This window comes from Cannabis sativa, unplaced genomic scaffold (genome assembly GCF_029168945.1).
Source record: "Cannabis sativa cultivar Pink pepper isolate KNU-18-1 unplaced genomic scaffold, ASM2916894v1 Contig7, whole genome shotgun sequence".
In the NCBI taxonomy this organism is placed as follows: Eukaryota; Viridiplantae; Streptophyta; class Magnoliopsida; order Rosales; family Cannabaceae; genus Cannabis; species Cannabis sativa.
Window position 1 is genome coordinate 8627042 of NW_026870043.1, and position 19756 is coordinate 8646797.

At 36.4% G+C, this 19756-nt stretch overlaps 3 protein-coding genes across 3 annotated transcripts; all 3 read right to left on the reverse strand.

The window, feature by feature from the left end:
• Positions 1 to 8287: 8287 nt before the first annotated feature.
• Positions 8288 to 10081, reverse strand: LOC133033421 (uncharacterized). Its single transcript, XM_061108133.1, has 4 exons — positions 9881 to 10081; positions 9646 to 9775; positions 9008 to 9504; positions 8288 to 8877 (listed from the first exon to the last, which is right to left on the reverse strand). Exons 2-4 carry the CDS (start codon positions 9691 to 9693, stop codon positions 8688 to 8690), a joined length of 735 nt encoding a protein of 244 aa, XP_060964116.1. The 5' UTR covers positions 9694 to 9775; positions 9881 to 10081; the 3' UTR covers positions 8288 to 8687.
• Position 10082: 1 nt separating this feature from the next.
• LOC133033408 (uncharacterized) lies at positions 10083 to 12838 on the reverse strand. The gene is made up of 8 exons (XM_061108122.1): positions 12659 to 12838; positions 12380 to 12457; positions 12193 to 12268; positions 11406 to 12109; positions 10966 to 11256; positions 10534 to 10872; positions 10349 to 10429; positions 10083 to 10217 (listed from the first exon to the last, which is right to left on the reverse strand). The coding sequence occupies exons 1-8, from the start codon at positions 12836 to 12838 to the stop codon at positions 10083 to 10085; spliced, it is 1884 nt and encodes a 627-aa protein (XP_060964105.1).
• On the reverse strand, positions 12096 to 14246 carry LOC115720507 (nonsense-mediated mRNA decay protein 2-like). Its single transcript, XM_061108134.1, has 3 exons — positions 13913 to 14246; positions 13473 to 13763; positions 12096 to 13377 (listed from the first exon to the last, which is right to left on the reverse strand). Exons 1-3 carry the CDS (start codon positions 14180 to 14182, stop codon positions 12964 to 12966), a joined length of 975 nt encoding a protein of 324 aa, XP_060964117.1. The 5' UTR covers positions 14183 to 14246; the 3' UTR covers positions 12096 to 12963.
• Between the last annotated feature and the right edge of the window lie 5510 nt (positions 14247 to 19756).

Consider the following 19756-nt stretch of genomic DNA (forward strand, 5'->3'; position numbering starts at 1 on the left):
TTACCAGGATCTTAGATCTACTCACAAGTATGTTTATTAACATCCTAAATATGAACTTTCTAAAACGATAAATTAAACACATATAAAGTTTAAGAAACCTTACATTGGGTGCAGCGGAATATAATGACTCCTTCCGTTCAGAAATCTAGCCCTTGATTCCTTTCTGTAGCAGAGCATTATCAATATCTAAACCTGGATCTCTTTCTCTGAATCTTTGATGCTGAAACTCCTTTGCTGATGATCTTTCTTCACGATCTTCCTCACTATGATTGAGGTATCACTTGATGTGTGTGGGCACTACTCATACACTAAGGATTTCGAAATTCTAAGGAAGAAGAGAGAGAGTGGTCAGCTAAAGATAGGGAGAGAGAAGGCTCAGTTTTTTCTGATTCAGAAAGTCTGGCGAAAAGTGTAGAAATTTTGTGTAAATTTCCTGAAGCCTTCACTATCTATTTATAGCATTCCACTAGGGTAAGGTTTGAATTATTTGGCATTAAAATAATGAAAATATCAGTTTAAATTTCCTACAAAAGTGGCCAGCCCTATACAAGTGGATTTGGGCCTTACTTTTTGCAATTTTGTAGTTTTATCTTTTCTGCATCTAATTTTCTCAAAAATGCCAATTTTTAAATTCAACCATTTAAAATGCCAATTCTAACTATTTAATAACTATAAATAATTATTAAATAATATTGTCATTTATCATATTTATTAATTGAACCATACAAAGTATCATAATTAACAAATATGCCCCTATAAACTCTTTCTTTACAATTTCGCCCTTACTTAGTGAAAATTTCACAAATAGACATAGTCTAATTTGAGAATTATAATGGATTAATCAAAACCAATTACATGAGTCTTACAAGCAATATTATCTCAACTAGTGGGGGGACCATGGGTCTATATAACCGAGCTTCCAATAAGTAGATCAAGAATTTAGCACTAAAATTCACTAACTTATTAATTCTTCCTTGAATCCACGCATAGAACTTAGAATTGCACTCTCAGTATATAGAATGCTCTATATGTTCCACCATATAGACACATCATTAGTTATCCTTTGTTATAATCCTAATGTGATCAATGATCCTCTATATGAATGATCTACATTGTAAAGGGATTAAATTACCGTTACACCCTACAATGTATTTATTCCTTAAAATACTTGACCCCGTATAAATGATATTTCAGCTTATGTGAAATGAGTACTCCACAATTTATGTTCGTTTGGTCAAGCTCGAAGGAGATCATCCTTTGCTTACTATTCGCCAGATAGAAGCTATAGATTCCATGTTTATGATAGCGCTCCCACTCAATTGCACTACCGTGTTCCCAAAATGTACGTATCACCCTGACCTAAAAGTAGGCTTAACTAACAAATCAAAGAACACGAATAGCCTTTCAAGATTGAGCCTAATCATAACAGGATTAAGAACATTTGATCTAGGATCAACTAGGCGATATTGACTTGAATAGATATTACGGTAAGTTTAATAAATCTAAGTCAAAGTTCAATATCGGTCCCTTCCGATGCATACTCCATGCATCCAACCTGAGCTTTACTTTAACCAATGCTCTGGAAAGAACATAGCACTTCTCCAAATGCAAGTAAACTCTGTTGTAGATTATCATATCAGTAAAACCCTATGTCTGATAAATCTAGGAAACTTTATTCACATAGTCATGTTTACTGTCCAATGTGTTGACAACACAATAAACACGATCAAGTATGTGAAAAGGGTTTCAGATGAATTTATACATTATGTACATATAATCATGAAATAAATCATGTGAACCATGCAACATTAAATGTTATTTCTGATCTATATTAATAAGTAAATCTGATTATATTGAAATGAGTTTTATTTAGGGCATAAAACCCAACAGTATGGACATTATGAATTCCTGGTTATGTCGTTCGGACTAACCAATGCTCCTGCAGCATTCATGGACTTGATGAATAGAGTATTCAAGGATTTCCTCGATATCTGTGTGATTGTGTTTATCGAAGACATCCTTGTGTACTCTCAATCAGAAGACGAGCATGAGTTACACCTTCAGATGGTACTGCAACGGCTTCGGGAACACAAGCTTTATGCCAAGTTTAAGAAATGCGAATTTTGGCTATCTCAGGTGTCCTTCTTAGGGCATATTGTAAGTAAAGATGGGATCAAGGTGGATCCCGGGAAGATCGAATCCGTCAGGGATTGGCCGAGACCGAAGACAGTGACAAAAATTAGAAGCTTCTTGGGTTTAGCTGGGTACTACCGTAGGTTCGTGGAAGGGTTCTCTAAAATTTCAATGCCCCTAACCGAACTTACAAAGAAGAATCAACGGTTTGTCTGGTCAGACAAGTGCGAAGCTAGTTTTCAGGAGCTGAAACAAAGGTTGATTACCGCTCCAGTGCTAGCTTTGCCTTCAGACAATGAGAAGTTTGTAGTTTATTGTGATGCATCCAAACAGGGTCTGGGGTGTGTGTTGATGCAAGCCGATCGGGTTATCGCTTATGCCTCCCGTCAGTTAAAGGATTATGAACAGCGATACCCGACTCATGATCTAGAGTTGGCCGCAGTGGTTTTTGCATTGAAGATTTGGCGATATTACCTTTACGGAGAAAGATGTGAAATCTATACCGACCATAAAAGTCTCAAGTATTTCTTTACTCAGAAAGATTTAAACATGAGATAGAGACGTTGGTTGGAATTAGTGAAAGATTACGACTGTGAGATCCTCTATCACCCTGGGAAGGCCAATGTAGTGGCCGATGCCCTGAGCAGAAAGGGTCCCGGGCAGGTGGCTAGTATGGTTCAGATCTCGCCTCAGCTAGCAGAGGATATGGTTAGATCCAGCATTGAGTTTGTGATAGGTCAGCTTCACAACTTAACGCTGCAATCTGATCTGTTGGAAAGAGTAAAAGTCGCTCAGATGACGGATCCGGAGTTAATGAAGTTCAGAGATGAGGTTTTGGCTGGTCAAGCCAAGGACTTTTCAATGTCAGACAACGGGATGCTTCTGAATAAAGCTAGGGTTTGTGTTCCGAATAGTGTGGAACTCAGGAATGAGATCTTTGAGGAGGCTCATTCTACCCCGTATTCTCTGCATCCCGGCACCACTAAGATGTACCAAGATCTTAAACCGTACTTCTAGTGGAGCGGTATGAAGAAGAATTTTGTAGAATTCGTATCGAGATGCCTCACTTGTCAGCAGATTAAGGCTGAACATCAGAGACCAGCAGGGTTGTTGCAGCCTCTAACCCTACCAGAATGGAAGTGGGAAGATATCGCGATGGATTTTGTGGTCGGGTTACCTAGGACCACGGTTTATTTCATTCCATCTGGGTAGTGGTGGATCGATTTACAAAATCTGCTCATTTTCTGCCGGTTAGAACAACATTCACAGTGGATCAGTTGGCAGAATTATATGTCAGAGAGATTGTAAGACTTCACGGGGTACCGAAGTCTATAGTTTCGGATAGGGATCCGAAGTTCACCTCCAAATTTTGGCAGAGTTTGCAACGAGCAATGGGTACAAAGTTGAAATTCAGTACAGCATTCCATCCTCGTATTGCATGGTCAGTCCGAAAGGACAATTCAGATATTGGAGGACATGTTGCGAGCCTGTGTTATGGATTTTGAAGGCTCTTGGAATAAATATCTACCGTTGATAGAATTTTCTTACAACAACAGTTATCAGAGTACGATAGGGATGGCTCCCTATGAACTGTTATACGGTAGGAAGTGTAGGTCTCCCATCCACTGGGATGAGACAGGGGAGAGGAAATACCTAGGTCCAGAGTCAGTGCAGCGGACCAATGAGGCAATAGAGAAGATAAAAGCTAGAATGCTTGCCTCACAGAGTAGACAAAAAAGTTATGCAGATCCGAAACGCAGAGATGTTGAGTTCCAAGTAGGGGACCATATGTTTTTACGGGTATCTCCGATGAAGGGGATCAAACGTTTCGGGAGAAGAGGCAAGTTATGCCCTAGATTTGCAGGACCTTTCGAGATTCTCGAAAAGATAGGTCAAGTGGCATACCGGTTAGCGTTGCCTCCAACTTTATCAGCAGTTCACAATGTATTCCATGTCTCGATGTTGAGAAAATACGTTTCAGATCCCTCTCATATACTCGGTTATGAGAGCCTTGAACTGCAGCCAGATATGTCTTATGAAGAACAGCCAGTGCAGATCCTCGATAGAAAGGATAAAGTCCTTCGGAATAAGACCATAGCATTGGTCAAAGTTCTCTGGAGAAACAGCAAGGTGGAGGAAGCCACCTGGGAGCTAGAGTCAGATATGAGAGCTCAATATCCAGAGTTATTCAGGTTAGATTTCGGGGACGAAATCCTTTTAAGGGGGGAATAGTTGTAAAGACCGCTTAGTTTAATTTGGAAATTAGCAGTTAATCACGTTTAATTATGAAATTATTTATAGCTATTTAAATAATTTATTATACTGTTATTATTGAATTCAGAGATGCATTTCTATGTCATTCAGTAGTTTTCATAATTTTGCATTTCCGGTGCCCGGTATTTTGGAACTCGGTGTTTGGCTCAGTAAAATCACAACTTAGTATGTTAGTAGTTTGGGACGGTTTATTAGACATTGGGAATGTCGGGAATGGCCGGGAATTTAGAATTTCTCAAAAATACCCCTTTAGTGTTATTTATGTTACTTTTGTGTGGAGGGGCAAAATGGTCTTTTTGCCCTAATGATATTTTGTCCTTTAGTGGACTTAGTAAATGAATTTTATGTGTTTATTTTATTAGGGAATTTTACAAAAATACTGCTTTTGGACCAAAACTTTACATTTATACTGGGACACGGCAAAAACAACATTTATACTGCCCCAGCCCAATTTCATTACTTTTGTACTGCCCAAGCCCAACATCATTTCATTTCTACTGTGAACAGTAAAACACACGGGAAACAACCTTTGTTCTTGTGTGAGGAGACGCCGGAGACGGAAATCACCAAGAAAAAACCATTAAATCCAGCGAAGAGTTTTTTGAAAAGGAATCAGAATTGAAGAACAAGACGTACAGAAAACTGTCCCAACAAAATAACAGAGGTAAACACAACAAACCCAAAAAATAATTAATTCTTAAGAAACCAAAAAAAATTAAAAATAAAAAAAAACAAGATTTAGATCTGAAGTTTTAAACAAAAAAACGAAAACACAACTGTGATATTCTTTAATTTATGATGCAAAAACATAAATGAGGGTTGTTCTATTGTTAATTTGACGTTTGCAACACAAAATGATTTCGAAAAAAAAAAATCGATAAATTGGTACAATTATTCAAACACAACATCAGGGTTGTTCAAATGTTGTTTTGCGGTCAGTACTACAACAACATTCATACATATATGTATCAGACAAATATAATAATAAAAACTTAAAAAAAAATAATGGGTATTTCTGTTTGGTTGTTTTTGTGTTGTTTTATTGTTGTTATTTTATTTTTTTTGTTGATTTTTTTTTTGTTGTTTTGCTATTGTTTTATTGTTGTTGTACAATTGTTTTAACATTAAATAAGACCCTGGAATGACACGTAATGGAACGTCTACCAGTACTCATCAAGAGCAATGGACAATGGAATGAAGATCACAATTATGAGAACTATGTGTCTAGTGGAGAATTCATACCAACAAAATGCAAGTACGAAGAGCTACTGCAAATACTGGTTACTTCATTGGGGTGCGAAAACACCAGCACAACACTACAAATACAGTACCAAGCTAAAGAAGGAATACCACCGATCAAAATATGCAACGATCGAAGCCTCTACTTTTACTTGGAATTGAAAATGAAGGAAACAGATTTCACGACATATCCACTATGTGTCAACCAGCAAAACAACAACACAACACCTGCTGCAACACCAAATTCGATATCCACAACAACACCGAATGAATATAATTTGGCAATGATCGAAAACAACACAACAACGCTTGAAAACAACATAACAACAACAGAATCATACACAACGGACAAAGCAAACTAAGAAGGGGAAAAGTCGAAACAATAGAAGATGAGGAGGACAAATTCGACATAATTGACTATGCAAATCTGGTTGCTGAAGAAATGGTAGAACAACTTGAAAACACCAAGAAAAACCGGATCCGTAAATTGACATCAACAATGCAAAGTTAATAACGTACAAGCAACACCCCGAAGTGGAAAAAGGACAGCATACAAAGACAAAGAAACTCTAAAAAATGTCCTCGCCTACTACGCAATCAAAAACAACTTTCAAGCACAAAGTGTGGAAGTCCCGCTCTCAAGAATACAAACTGAAATGTGTTTACGAAAGCCGCAATTGGTCACTAAGAGCATCGAGAAATGGGCCAACAAACACATTCATAATCGGTGAGGTTGGTTTTTAATAGTTTTTTAATGTTGTTTTTGTTGTCAGCCTTAACAAATGACCTGTTTTCACAATTTGTACTGAAATACACATGATTGGTATCTGCAACAGGTTTGTTTTAATAGTTTTTTAATGTTGTTTTTGTTGTTTTTTTTTTGTTTCAATAGGTTCTCAAATATGCACACATGCCCCATAAATATAAGGCATGAAGACCAAAGGCAAGCAACATCGAAACTGATAGGGGAATGCATAAAACTGAAGTTCTTGAACATAAAGACCAAGGCAACAGCGATGGACATAAAAGGGGAGTTGAAATACAGATTTGGCATCAAAATGAACTATATGAAAGCTTGGAGAAGTAAGGAACATGCAGTAAACGACTTGAGAGGTAATGCTAGTGACTCGTACAGCCTAATACCGAGTTTCTTACACATGGTGGAAAAAACAAACCCTGGATCATTTGTGGATCTGAAAACGGCAGAAGACAACAGCTTGCTCTTTGTTTTCATGGCGTTGGATGCATCCATAAAAGGGTGGGGAGCATGCGTACCGATAGTTGTTGTGGACGGAACGTTCCTCAAAGCAAAACTTATGGGGAACTTTGTTGTGCGCATGCACACAAGATGCCGCAGTCATATTTTTCCACTAGCGTTTTGTGTTGCGTATTCGAGAATGACCAATCTTGGAAATGGTTCTTCAAAAAATTTAAAGAAGCGTATGGTGTACGGGAACACCAATGCCTAATTTCAGACAGAAATGAAAGCCTCATCAAAGCAGCGAGAGAAATCTATCCAGAAATTGCACACAGTTACTGCGGTTACCACATTTTGAGCAACCTTAAAACAAGCTTCAAACAACATGCTGCCAAATACAATATGCCATTCTTTTGAGCAGTGAAAGCCTACACAGAAAAGCAATTCGAGTTCCACATGGCTGAATTGGATGGATTGGACAAACGCATAAGACCTTACCTCAAAAAAATCGGGTATGAAAAGTGGTCAAGAATTCATAGCCAAAACAAGAGGTATTCCACAATGACCTCAAACATATCGAATCACCGAACGCCGCAAATTTGGCGCAAGGGAGCTACCAATTACAACGCCGCTAGAATGCTTCGAGAGCATTGGTGCAACAATGGACGCATACTAATAGGACAAAAGCACAAAACACCTTCACTAAGCTATCACCAACTGGAGAAGACATACTGTTGAAAAATTACACATACTCATTGAATCTGGAGGTAAAATATTAATTATGTTTTTTTTTGTAGTGTTGTAGTGTTGTTGTAGTGCTGTTTCAATAGTTTTGTATTGTTGTTGTAGGAATTACAGCTATGTTTGATTTTTTTTTTTCAATAAAATTTAAAACAGGTTAAAGCAACAACAGATTACTTGTTTGAGGTAACAAGAATGAAAGAATCGTGGGAAGTAGACCTAGAAAAAAGAACATGCATGTGCAACAGGTTCCAAATAGATGAAATGCCATGCGGGCACGCAGTGGCCGTGATGAGGGAGATGAACATGGACCCGTACACCTACCGTTCGCATTACTACACAAAAAAATTGGCTGGCAACTTATTCAGGGACAGTTTACCCAATAGGACACCAAAGTGAATGGGAGGTACCGGAAGAAGTGAAAAATATTACAGTCTTGCCTCCACATGAAAGAGTAAAATCAGGAAGACCAAAAACATTAAGAAGGAAGGCTGGATGGGAAAGGGATCAACACAACAAGTGCAGCAAATGTGGTGAACTGGGGCATAACAAAAGAACATGCAGCAGAAGACGTAGAAGGGAATAAAAACAACAACAGAACAACAGTGGAAAAACAAAAGAAAACTACACATACGTTATGAGAATTAGATATTGAGGAATTTAAATTTCTGAAATACACAGGGAATACAGTTTTTATTTGAAAAACATTGATTACATTGGGAATTGTTGATACTCTAGATTGGATATTAAAAGATGTTGGATACTAAATTGAATATATATATGAAGTTTGTTATTGAAACAGTTTGTGTTTTTAATACTGAAATGAATATTTGGATTCAAAAAAACAGAGAAACTATAAGAAAAAAAAAACAAAAAAAGAATGGATCTGAAATGAAAAAACAAACAACTTTAACATACCAACTTGTTTGTACATAAAAATAATAAGAAAAAACATACAAAAATAAAAGATTACATATTGTCCACACAAAGCGTAAGGAAAAACAACAGAACACCAATGTTTGTTTACGAAAAACAACATGAAAAACATTAAAACAACATTAAAAAACTATAAGAACAATGACAGTCTGATTGAAAAAGCAAATCACTTCTTGGGAAGGCTGGGAGGGGCCTCGGATTCACTTTCAATGTTCTCAGTTTGCTTCTTCATCCCATAATGATAAAATAACGCAGCCAAACGATCGCGGTGAATTTCCACATCAAAATCAGAGGATGGGATGGGTTTGCCATCAATGAAATACTCAGCAAATGATGCAACAAAAACACCACAATCACTGGAAAAAAAAACAATAAAACACAAAAAAAGACACTATGAGAACACTGATAAAAAACAAAGTCAACAACAAAAAAATAAAAATACAAACAACCAGTGAAAAAACATTGAACACTAAACATAAAACTTACGCTGTGACCTGCTCGGGTAAACCATCAACAGCAACAATAGGGAACGGTTCCATAGTGCTAAACTTAGTTTCGTTGCGAAGGCCTTTGAAGTCTAACATAGAGAAGTAATATGGTAAAATAACAGAGAAAGGCTTGCAAGCCTCTTTGGCAGCAGTCATATAACTCCCAGAACGCATTGAATTGTACAGATATATGCGCCTGTCAACTATGTTAAGAAGACCACAAATCCAATGATCCTGTAATTTTACATTGATAGGCATAACAACATGATCAACCAAATGCCAAGGAGTGGCACATAATATCTTACCACCTTGAATGTACTGGGCCACATTGTGAGAAAGAGACAACACCGATATATCGTTGTTTTTCTCAACAAACCTCTCATACAAAGTTGTTATGCTAGAACAAAAGAGGCAATCAGTTGTGGTGACTTTGATTTTCGGCTCGGCTGAGTACATTATTTTCTTACGAAGATAATAGAAAATGATGTCAATGTGCTGAACAAACAGATAAAAAAAAGTAAGTGAAAAAACATTCAAACTTATAAAAAACTAACAGAACAACACTTAAAAACATTAAAAAAAAATAGATAAAAAAATAATATGTAAAATAATAATAATAATAAAATAAAAACTTACAGAATTGGTAAGGAAACAATTAGGGTAGGCAAGGTTGTGAAACCACATCTTGTTGCTGATGTCCTCAACACCAAAACGAAATGGCGGAAATATAGTGTCCTTACCCTTACAATACACATTAGTTGTTGTGCTAAAAAAAACAAATAAAAAAATATCAAAACAGAAATGAAAAAATAAAAAATAAATAGAAAACAATAACAGATATACAACTGAAAACACCTACAAAAATACTTACTTAGATTTATGCTTTCTAAGACCTGAATCAACCCACTTGACAAACTCAGCTTCCAATTGCGGATCAACAGGTTCACCAATCTTGTTGTCCAACGGGCACAAACCACGCACATATTTAACGACCTTATACACAGAATCATCAGGAGAAACCGAGGATGAACCTGATTTAGATGCACCAGAAGCAAGCTCAATGAATGGGGATTTCAAAATGTAAACTCTCCTTTCTTCCGATCCCTCTTTTGAGGACGTAAAATAGGAGTCTCTTGAAAAACAACCATTTCAAGATCAGTCTTCTCAGAAGTCTCAACAGGAGCAGGGGCATGAGTTGAGGAACCAATCTAAAAAAGAGAAAGGATAAATAAAAAGACTTATTTTTAAATTTCAAACAGTACAATAAAAACACCATAAAAACAACAATATAATACCAAATAAATACAAATATAAAAAAAAAAAAAACATAAACACAAACCAAATTCTCCACAGCTTTAACAGCAGATGCAATTGTTGCATCAACATCAATGTTCTCCTCCCCACCTTGAGACTGATCAGGCTGATAACAAAAAAAACAGTAAAACACTATTAAAACAAACACAAAACACAGAAACACACAAAAAAAAGCACAAACCAAAAATGATGTCCAAACAAGAAACACACCTGTTTGATCTCTGCAATAGGTTCCACAGGGTCAGAATTCTTGGCATCATCGACCTTGCCGGTATCATCATCCCTCGAAACAACCGCGGGGACAACAACACCCTCATCGTTACGAACATCGCCCGTGTGAGCCTCATCCTGACCAGCACCAACACCATCTCCACCCAGATCATCATCATCATCATCAGTTTCATCGTCATGATGATCATCTCCTTTGTCATCGTCGAATTTATCATCCTCGTCTTCCTCCGAAGTGGAATCTTCATCATCCTCATTTTCTGAAGTACGAAGAGCATCTTCAGACTGAGATCCATTGTGAGTGGGACCACCTTGGGATGACTGAGAAAAAAAAAATTAAGTAACTGTATAAAACAACATAAAAACACTACTAAAAAAATAACAGAAAAAGTAATGACAATTTAAAAAAAAAACCTCAATAAGAATGTCCAGCTTCTTGTTCATCTCAGCAACAGATTTCATAAGAATCCCTTGCTGGCTGACAACAACAGATAAACACTTTTTAAATTCCTCAAACTCAACTCGGGAGACATTCTCATGAGCAGTTGATGAAGAAGAACCCATCAAGCCAGGTTGACCAGCAGGCTTGGAACCACCTTTAATTTTGAATTTCACAGCCTCGGGAGTAGTCTCACCAGAGAAAAAATCAGTGAGGCTCAAACTCAATCTCTCAACGGAAGTTGGAGTGAGGTTTCTTAATTTTAACTGAAACAACAAAAACCAACAAAAAACAATATGCACATGAAACTGAAATTATAAAATAACAACAACAATAAAAACATAAAGTATAAATAATGTATACAAAAACAACATTAAAACAACAGTGGAAAAATAATAAAAAACAACAGGATTACCTCTTTCAAAGACCGATCGAAAATGAGGGTGTTCATGACATCCATTTTCACCATACCCTCCTTGTCCTTGGGTAATTTAGGCCAATTCAAAATCCTTGGAATGCCAACATTTGAGTACAAGGATAGTTTCCCAATAACATACGGGCAACACTCGAAAAACCAGAATTGAATAGCCAAAGGAAAACCCAATAACCTGTAATACCCACCATCCTCGTCACTACGAACTACCCTCTTATAACCAGAATCTATCTTACCCTTCAAAGAATGCATAGTGATATCAAAACAATGCTTGCCCCACCCAAATTCATTATATCGACCACTATCCACAACATCTATTTCCTCAGACGAAACAACTTTACCCGGGGGACCACCTAACAAATAACACTGCACAAAATACAATACAACCAACTTGACTGCAAGATCGTCGTTATCCTTAAGATTGTCAGCAATAAAAGCAGTCTGAATAGCACCCTTGGTAATTTTTTTGTACCCCTTAAAACAAGATTTGACCAATTCATTATCATCTTGCTTAAACTGATAAAAATCAGAATCAACATGACAATCTAACCCCGTGACCAACGCAAACTCTTCGATACTAAACCTAAGGTATTTCCCTTGGACACAAACCCAAAACTCCAACCCATTAGGCTGCTGAACCTCCCTCAACAAAGAAACAATGCAAAGAATTGGTAATGAATTATGTACTCAGGAATTCGAAGAAAATAACCAAACACAGATTTTGAAAAAATTTCCAATTGGCTTTCAGTTAAAATTCTCTTAATGTCACCAAGTACAGAGTAATAACCAGATGTTACTACTCTAGAATGATAAAATTGAGATCGAGTGTACTTGCATTCCCAATCCTAAAAAACAGAACAATGAAAACACTGATAAAACACCAAAAAACACTACGAAAATAACAACAACAAAAAAACAACAAAAAAACATAGAACAGAATGCATAACATGACAAACCTCAACAATCCTATTAACAGGAATTTCTTCAGAAACACCTGATGATGGCAACACCTTCACAGGGGATTTACCCTTGCCCTAAAATAAAAAATAACAACACCAACAAAACAACAAATAAAAAATTAACAAAAACACATAAATAAATCGAACAATATATATAAAACAATTACAAATACATAAACAAAAACAAACAAATACCCAGATATATGAACCTCAAATATCGAATTTAACAAAAAAACAAAAAACCTCAAAAACAACAACAGATAAATAGTAAAATACCTTAACAGAAACAGGCGACTTAAGAAATTCAGAATCCAACTCAAAATCTGAGTCTGAATTTTCAACAACAGTTCGAGGTCTTTTTCCTCGAGTGTTCTTTGAAGGTCCAGCAATGGTTTTTCTTTTAACAGAAGGGGAAGTGGGGCTAGGAGGGTTCTCTTTCAGATTTTTTTTACCCATTTTTGATTTGGGTCTCGTTTTCTGCGATTGTTTTGTGGGTTTTGCAATTGTTGCATCAACATCAATGTTCTCCTCCCCACCTTGAGACTGATCAGGCTGATAACAAAAAAAACAGTAAAACACTATTAAAACAAACACAAAACACAGAAACACACAAAAAAAAGCACAAACCAAAAATGATGTCCAAACAAGAAACACACCTGTTTGATCTCTGCAATATGTTCCACAGGGTCAGAATTCTTGGCATCATCGACCTTGCCGGTATCATCATCCCTCGAAACAACCGCGGGGACAACAACACCCTCATCGTTACGAACATCGCCCGTGTGAGCCTCATCCTGACCAGCACCAACACCATCTCCACCCAGATCATCATCAACATCATCAGTTTCATCGTCATGATGATCATCTCCTTTGTCATCGTCGAATTTATCATCCTCGTCTTCCTCCGAAGTGGAATCTTCATCATCCTCATTTTCTGAAGTACGAAGAGCATCTTCAGACTGAGATCCATTGTGAGTGGGACCACCTTGGGATGACTGAGAAAAAAAAAATTAAGTAACTGTATAAAACAACATAAAAACACTACTAAAAAAATAACAGAAAAAGTAATGACAATTTTAAAAAAAAAAACCTCAATAAGAATGTCCAGCTTCTTGTTCATCTCAGCAACAGATTTCATAAGAATCCCTTGCTGGCTGACAACAACAGATAAACACTTTTTAAATTCCTCAAACTCAACTCGGGAGACATTCTCATGAGCAGTTGATGAAGAAGAACCCATCAAGCCAGGTTGACCAGCAGGCTTGGAACCACCTTTAATTTTGAATTTCACAGCCTCGGGAGTAGTCTCACCAGAGAAAAAATCAGTGAGGCTCAAACTCAATCTCTCAACGGAAGTTGGAGTGAGGTTTCTTAATTTTAACTGAAACAACAAAAACCAACAAAAAACAATATGCACATGAAACTGAAATTATAAAATAACAACAACAATAAAAACATAAAGTATAAATAATGTATACAAAAACAACATTAAAACAACAGTGGAAAAATAATAAAAAACAACAGGATTACCTCTTTCAAAGACCGATCGAAAATGAGGGTGTTCATGACATCCATTTTCACCATACCCTCCTTGTCCTTGGGTAATTTAGGCCAATTCAAAATCCTTGGAATGCCAACATTTGAGTACAAGGATAGTTTCCCAATAACATACGGGCAACACTCGAAAAACCAGAATTGAATAGCCAAAGGAAAACCCAATAACCTGTAATACCCACCATCCTCGTCACTACGAACTACCCTCTTATAACCAGAATCTACCTTACCCTTCAAAGAATGCATAGTGATATCAAAACAATGCTTGCCCCACCCAAATTCATTATATCGACCACTATCCACAACATCTATTTCCCTCGTACGAAACAACTTTACCCGGGGACCACCTAACAAATAACACCGCACAAAATACAATACGCCCAACTTGACTGCAAGATCGTCGTTATCCTTAAGATTGTCAGCAATAAAAGCAGTCTGAATAGCACCCTTGGTAATTTTTTTGTACCCCTTAAATCAAGATTTGACCAATTCATTATCATCTTGCTTAAACTGATAAAAATCAGAATCAACATGACAATCTAACCCCGTGACCAACGCAAACTCTTCGATACTAAACCTAAGGTATTTCCCTTGGACACAAACCCAAAACTCCAACCCATTAGGTCAGCCGAACCTCCCTCAACAAAGAAACAATGCAAAGCAATTGGTAATGAATTATGTACTCAGGAATTCGAAGAAAATAACCAAACACAGATTTTGAAAAAATTTCCAATTGGCTTACAGTTAAAATTCTCTTAATGTCACCAAGTACAGAGTAATAACCAGATGTTACTAGTCTAGAATGATAAAATTGAGATCGAGTGTACTTGCATTCCCAATCCTAAAAAACAGAACAATGAAAACACTGATAAAACACCAAAAAACACTACGAAAATAACAACAACAAAAAAACAACAAAAAAACATAGAACAGAATGCATAACATGACAAACCTCAACAATCCTATTAACAGGAATTTCTTCAGAAACACTTGATGATGGCAACACCTTCACAGGGGATTTACCCTTGCCCTAAAATAAAAAATAACAACACCAACAAAACAACAAATAAAAAATTAACAAAAACACATAAATAAATCGAACAATATATATAAAACAATTACAAATACATAAACAAAAACAAACAAATACCCAGATATATGAACCTCAAATATCGAATTTAACCAAAAAACAAAAAACCTCAAAAACAACAACAGATAAATAGTAAAATACCTTAACGTAAACAGCGACTTAAGAAATTCAGAATCCAACTCAAAATCTGAGTCTGAATTTTCAACAACAGTTCGAGGTCTTTTTCCTCGAGTGTTCTTCGAAGGTCCAGCAATGGTTTTTCTTTTAACAGAAGGGGAAGTGGGGCTAGGAGGGTTCTCTTTCAGATTTTTTTTACCCATTTTTGATTTGGGTCTGGTTTTCTGCGATTGTTTTGTGGGTTTTGTAACTTTGGCCGGAGATGGTGATGAACGAGTAACGGCCATTATGAAGAACTATGAAGGTATTTATAGACAAAAATAATAAAAATGGGAGGGAAAATGAGAGGGAAGTTTAAGATAGTGGGATGGGATTTGAAATTTTTTAAAATGAAAAAACTACCCACTATTACAACCGTCTAAGCAAACTGAAAATGGGGAAGAAGATGAACAGTTGAGGTGAGAGAGAATACCAATTACAAAATTTAGATTCGAAAATAATATAAAAAAAATAAAAGAAAAATACATAAATACAACACTTTTTGATCAGAACACATAACCGTCAAATCAAAACAATTAATTTTTTTTTTAAAAAAAAAAAAACGTGGCAAAACCCTATCGTGACAAGTGGCAATGAAAATCAAACACACGGCTAAAGTTTAAAAGGCAGTAAACTGCCAAAAAAAAAAACAGTATAAATGTTGTATTTGCCGTGCAACAGTATAAATGTAATAAAATGGGAAAAAACAGTAGTGGGTGTAAATTTCCCTTTTATTATTTGTTGGCTGAAGTATATGGGGGGTAATGGCTTTTATTTCTCATTTATTCAAAAAAATTCTAAGTTAGAAAAATAGAAAATTTTCAAAGCTCTCTCTCTCTCTCTCTCTTTTTGGCCAAGTCTAGGAGCTGCTAGGGCTGGGTGTTCTTGCTTGATTCTTGTGATTTTCAGCAGCTCTTTGTGTAATCCCAGTCAAGGTTTGATCTCTAGCAACTTCTCTTTGTGTTTTCTTGAGTTGTAAGAAAAGTTTGGTGTGTTGCATGCTTAGTTTTTGATCATTGTTGCTGCTGTGTTTATGTAGTGTTTTCAGAGGTTTAATCTTGTTTAATTGAGTAGGAATGAAACTGTTTTGATGCATGTTGGGTTGGTTTGAAACTAATTTTGAGTTTTGGTTCAAAAACTATGCTTTTCAAAGTGAATTAATGAAATCTGTTGCTGCAGTGGTTGTTGATGGTTGTTGTTGTTTTCTGAAGTTATTATATGCATGTTAAGATTTGAGCTAGTTTGGTTGCATGTTATCTAGGTTTAACCAAGCTTGAGTTTGGAACTCAAAGCTTGGGCTTTAATGGTGATTTTTGTTTCTGTGAGTTCTGGGTAGTTTCGTTGCTTTGGAATTGTTCTATAGGTTGTTTAGAACAGGTCTGGAAGTTTTGGGGTGGTTTGGAATTGATTTGAGCAAAGTGTGAAATTTTGAATTTCTGCCTGCGAGGAACCGGAATTCCGGTTGTGCATCCGGAATTCCGGATGGGGTTCTGAAATTTCCCAGAACCGGAATTCTGGTTGGGCAACCGGTCTACCGGTTGGGGAAAATTCAGGAACCCTAGTTTTCCTCAATTTTATGTTTTTTGGGGTATTGCCATGCTTTTTATCGATAGGGAAACTTTTAGTTCCTAGTTTAAGTCCCCGGGAAGTGATTTAGCGTGTCACTTATAGTGTTGTGATTTTTATGGTTTAGGAGCCTGTAATCCGCCGCGCAGATAGTTCCAGTCAGGTTGACCGGCACACCTGAATTCGGAATCCAGGTAAGATTAGTATAACAGTATGCGTATGTAGATTACATGTTTAGCGTCCATGTAGGAAGCCTGTTAGATTACATTAGATATGTATGTTGGCTTCGAACCATCCAACTGTGTCACGTCGGTACAGGCTGGAGTATGACCAGCAGCCGGAGTATGACCGGTTCGACCGATTAGGCTGACACTGTATCATGTCGGTACAGGATGGAGTATGGCCAGCAGCCGGAGTATGACCGGTTCGACCGATTAGGCTGATACTTAGGGTGGTGGTTCCGTACTATTTGACGTATCACGTCGGTACAAGCTGGAGTATGACCAGCAGCCGGAGTATGACCGGTTCGACCGATTAGGCTGATACTGTAACACGAGTATGACCAGCAGCCGGAGTATGACCGGTTCGACCGATCAGGCTGTTACTTGTCAATAGTACCGTCCCTATGAACGTTCACAACTCAGTATCGTGTTGGACACCGCAGTTAGGGTTATGATCAGGGGTATGGGCGTCTGATCATGACCGGGATTTATGTATGAGTATTATTATGCTTTTCTTACTGAGTCTGTCGACTCACAGTGCATGTTTATGTGTAGGTAAAGGCAAGGCTAGAGCTGATGGACCGTGAACGAGCCTATGAAGATTGTACATGTCGGGGCGGTTAGGCCTGGAGCGTACGATCATCGGGACAGCGAGGCTATTTTTGTAACTAGTCGCTAGGCGACAATTATTTTGTATGAACAGTAAACTTTTGTAAATAATTTTGTAATCGGGATCTCGAGTCTTTTGTATAAATATTTTTATAAGTTTAATTAAAAAGCAAAAATTTTAATTAATCACGTTTTCCGTAAACCTCGTTGATTAGCAACGAGCTGCACAGCAAGTTTAAAAATCACGTAATACGCCTATGTTAGTTAGGGTGTTACAGTCCACCCCTAATAACTTAGAATAGCTAACAAACCATGGTTAATAGTTCTAGCTTTTCTCAAGATTTTGATTAGGTCATCCATGAATCTAGTAATGATTTACATTAAGCACCTAACCATTACATCATTCTGAAATTGTATTACCATAGAAGGATTTAGGCAACAGCTAGTAACTAATCATCAATATGCAACTCGAAATTTCTTGGGAGGTAAGTTTGGATATAATTCAAAAATCAATTTAATGATCTTTGAACTGCATATCAACTAACTATTTCTCCACCCCTATCAGTTCGCAAGATCTTTAACCACTTACCTTAATGGTTTTAACCATTGCTAGAAATTAATGAAATTTTTCAAACATTTCAAATTTCTTGCTAAAAAGTATAATCTAGAGTTATCGTTTTAAGAATACAACGAAAAACTCATATCCACCCCTGAATGTACATCCATCTGCGAATGAGATGAACTACTTTCAGTAGATATAGGCATATTAACTCTTTGCAGAGATTGATCTTGTCAAATCCACTATGAACAAGATACAAATGTCATAGATTAAAAAAAAATAGTAGTGTCTTTTGATGATTTAGATTTAGTTACATCAAAGAGTTCTTAGAATACTGCAAGTGGATCCTGGTCACAGAATGCTATACTCATATTCCATACAGTTTGAATCCATTAATAGAAGATGGATATTAAACACTTGAGAAAGTGTAACTGTATTGTATTCTGGAATTAGAAATATAAGAAAATTTCTGTTTGGAATCTAAAATTAAAGTCAAAGACTTAAATTTATACCAAATATAATGAGTAATTCTATCTTGGACCACCACTACTAATTTAACTTTAAGTCTGATTTGCCCATACAAGTAGGAGATTTCTAAGATTGAGGATTTATATCAATTGGGAATAGAATTTCAGGATTATAATCGTATGCGTCATTTAATTTCTTAAGAGAAAATATAGAATGACATGAAAGGATTTATAGACCATTCATCCAATGATATGTTATTGAGCTAATTCGAAATGAATAATCTAAGAGGAATTAGGATAATTTCGTTTAAAATAAGAATCCAACGATGCTTCAATTAGCGAAAGTCAAAGTAATCTTATTTATACAATCTTCTTGTTTCATATCGTAAAAATACTAGTCTAAGGTGTCATCAATTGATGAACAGCTAGATGTCGCATATACAATATTTATCTTTCAAGATCTAACACTATTATGTATGTCTAATGGTGAAAATCCACTAGGGATTTATCTCATTAGATAAACAAGCCAAGTTAGACCAACAATGAAGATTCGAAATTAAACTACAACTTAATAACAGAAAATAACATGGTTCAATATAAATTCATACACAATTCAGAAATTATAAACATATAGCAAGTACGAATGACAAGTGAAAATACTAAAACTTACAATCCTAAATAATTTCCAAGGTTTTTCAACAAACTGATACAGTGTCCCGTTTAGGCGAGAGTCAAAGCATCATCCATTGAATAGAGTTGTCAGCTCATCTAAAATGATAACCATTCTAGCAACCTTTTATTCGATCAAGATTGAAATTCAGCGTTGTCCCGTTTAGGCGAGAGTCAAGGCAATTCTATCCTATGAGCTTCCACCATTGTTTCATAATTTGCAAGTCAAGTATGGTCGCCACCATTAGGGTGATCTATACCATACAAAACACTTACAAACTAGTTATCATTCGAGATTAAACGGTGCGAAATTGCTAATGAACATTCCTCCATTAGGGAGGATTACTCACTAAAACAAACGCGGTGTAAAACCCACAATGGAGATCGAATGTCTTTTAATTAAAAGCTCATTATTTAAAAAGAGTTGTATTTTCTTTGATTCTCTTTATTTATTCTATTTATTTTAAATATATATTTAATTAA